At 62.0% G+C, this 2,729-nt stretch overlaps 1 protein-coding gene across 1 annotated transcript in view; it reads left to right on the forward strand.

Moving 5' to 3' along the window:
* Positions 1–2,729, forward strand: part of RYR1 (ryanodine receptor 1) — a 187,254-nt gene that overhangs the window by 92,470 nt on the left and 92,055 nt on the right. The window contains 4 exon segments of the mRNA XM_029913199.1: positions 234–346; positions 893–989; positions 1,476–1,582; positions 1,881–1,932. Of these exon segments, the coding sequence (XP_029769059.1) occupies positions 234–346; positions 893–989; positions 1,476–1,582; positions 1,881–1,932 (369 nt within the window).

The following is a 2,729-nucleotide window of genomic DNA, read 5'->3' on the forward strand; positions in this document are numbered from 1 at the left end:
GGCATATCGTGGGGGAGGGGCTATGGGGAGGGGAAGGGGCTGCAGGGCAGGGGGCATAGCGCGGGGGAGGGGCTGTGCGGCAGGGGAGGGGCTGTGGGGCAGGGGGCATAGTGCAGGGGAGAGGCTGTGGGGCAGGGGGCATAGCGTGGGGGAGGGGTTGCAGGACAGAGGGCATAGCACGGGGGAGGGGCTGTGCTGTGGGCCCCCTGGATCTAACCCCCCCGGCCCCGCAGACCGAGCACCCCTACAAGTCGAAGAAGGCCGTGTGGCACAAGCTGCTGTCCAAGCAGCGCCGTCGCGCCGTGGTCGCCTGCTTCCGCATGACGCCGCTCTACAACATGCCCAGGTCAGCGCCGGATCTGCCCCGGCCAGGGGATCTGGGCCCCCCAACCTGGGGATCTGGGCCCCCCAACTTCCCCCCAGCCAGGGGATCTGGGCCCCGCAACCTACCCCCAGCCAGGGGATCCACACACCCCAACCTCCCCCTGGCCAGGGGATCTGGGCCCCGCAACCTACGCCCGGTCAGGGGATCCACACACCCCAACTTCCCCCAGCGAGGGGATCCTGGCCCCCCAACTTTCCCCTGCTGAGGGACCCATGCCCCCCGCCTTGTGACCCATGCCCCCCTACCCTCCCATTGTATGGGATCCAGCTCCCTGTACAACCCACCCCCCCGATCCACAGTGTTCCCCACCCCCACCCCCACCCTGCAGGATCCGTGCCCTCCGCGGAACGGGGGTGTAATCTCAGCTCTGCCAGGCCCTTTGCAGCCCCCCCGGCTCTGGGCTCCAGGCGGGACGCTGGCTGCTCAGTGGGTGCGGCCGGGGGGTGAGTCTGGGTCAATCCCTGCCCCCCAACCCCTGCCAGGCCTCTGATCTGCCCCTTCCCCCAGGCACCGGGCCTGTAACATGTTCCTGGAGAGCTACAAACTGGCCTGGATCGTCACGGAGGAGCACGCCTTCGAGGACAGGATGATCGACGACCTGGCCGTGAGCTGGGGGCGTTGGGGGGGGTCGGGGACCCGGGGGAGGTCTGAGCTTTCCACATCCCACAGCCAGGACGCCTGAGTCCTGTCCCTGCCTGGGTCCCAGGACGCCTGGGTCCTCTCCCTGCACTGGTCCCAGGACACCTGGGTCCTGTCCCTGCCCGGGTCCTAGGACGCCTGGGTCCCGTCCCTGCCCGGGTCCCATCCACACCCAGGCACCGGGCTCCATTCCCTCCTGCTCCTTGCTCTCTCGCCATCGTCCCGGAGGCTTGGGGGCAGCAGGACGTCAGCGGTGGGGGGCTGTGGGGGAGGGAGTGACGGAGGAAAGGCTGGAAGTGGGGCAGGGGCAGGCTCCTGGGCCCATGGGCTGGGTGTGGGAAAAGCAGGGTGCACCAGGCTCTCTCTGGTGGGGACGCGGGGGGGCCCCAGCGCCGCTGGGCCGGGTGGGTTCACAGCTGCTGACTCTCCGCTGTCCTGCTGGGGGGAGTAGAAACCGGGCGAGGAGGAGGAGGAGGAGGAAGAGCAGATGGAGAAGAATCCCGACCCCCTGCACCAGCTCATCCTGCACTTCAGCCGCACGGCGCTGACGGAGAAGAGGTGGGTGCCGGGGGCCGGGGCAGCGTCCACATCTAGCCACTCAGCCTGGGGAGTGAATCGCCTGCTGGGCCCCAGAGTGGGTGGGGGGGCTGGGAGCCAGGACTTCTGGGTTCTATCCCATGTTCTGGGAAGGGAGTGGGGTCTAGTGGTTAGAGCAGGGGGGGCTGGGAGCCACGACTCCTGGGTTCTATCCCCGGCTCTGGGAGGGGGTGTCCAGGCTCTGTTGTAGAACTGTTCAGCTGGCCTCTCTGGAGCATGTGGTCTTGGATCTGACTCTGGCCCGTGCGCTGCCTTTCAGCAAACTGGACGAGGACTATCTGTACATGGCCTACGCTGACATCATGGCGAAGGTGAGTGACCCCAAGTCCACACCAGGTTCTCTCAGCACGTCTCACCCCCCGGCCCCTCCCAGCGCACGTCCCACCCAGCGCCCCCTTTCCTTCCCAGTGTGTCCCCCCATTTCCCCTCCCCATCATTTACCGAGGTTGGTTTGAGCATTCTCAGGAGAGCCCATCGCACTTGTGAGCAAAGCCGGATTCGAACCCGGCTCTCTGGGTATTCAAGCAGCAGAGGATTTGAATCCTTCCCTCCCTGGACTCTCCCCTCACACCAGCTTTGCAGTAAGGGGCAGTTTACCCTTCCCCCACACCTTCACGAACTTCTGCTCCTGCTACTTTGGAGTGGCTGGAGGAAAACCCCCAGGTCACAGCCCTGTGGGCAGTAGTAACAATATAGTAACTTGAGAATAATGGCAAAATATCTTTGGAGTAGCAATGGCATAGCAGCTGTATAATATTTTTGGAATAACTGTGTGGTATCTTTGGAGCAGCAATGTAGCAACAGTGTAGTAGCTTTGGGGTAACTAGGTAGTGTCGCTTTGTAATATTGTAGTATCTCTGTAGCAATGATGGAGTAACAGCTTCGTATCTCTGGAGTAGTAGCATGTGTGTTTGGAGTACATAGTACTAAGGTAGTGTTGCTGGAGTAACAAAGTACTAACAATTATAGTGTTTCTGGAGTAACGGTGTCATATCCCTGGAGTAACAACAGAGTAACAGCATAATGTCTCTGAAATAACAATGTGCTAATGGCACAGTATCTCTGGAGTAACATTATAATGTCTCTGGAGTAATGATGTACTAACTTT

Source organism: Terrapene carolina, unplaced genomic scaffold, assembly GCF_002925995.2.
Source record: "Terrapene carolina triunguis isolate 2854851 unplaced genomic scaffold, T_m_triunguis-2.0 Scaffold517, whole genome shotgun sequence".
Taxonomy (NCBI): Eukaryota; Metazoa; Chordata; order Testudines; family Emydidae; genus Terrapene; species Terrapene triunguis.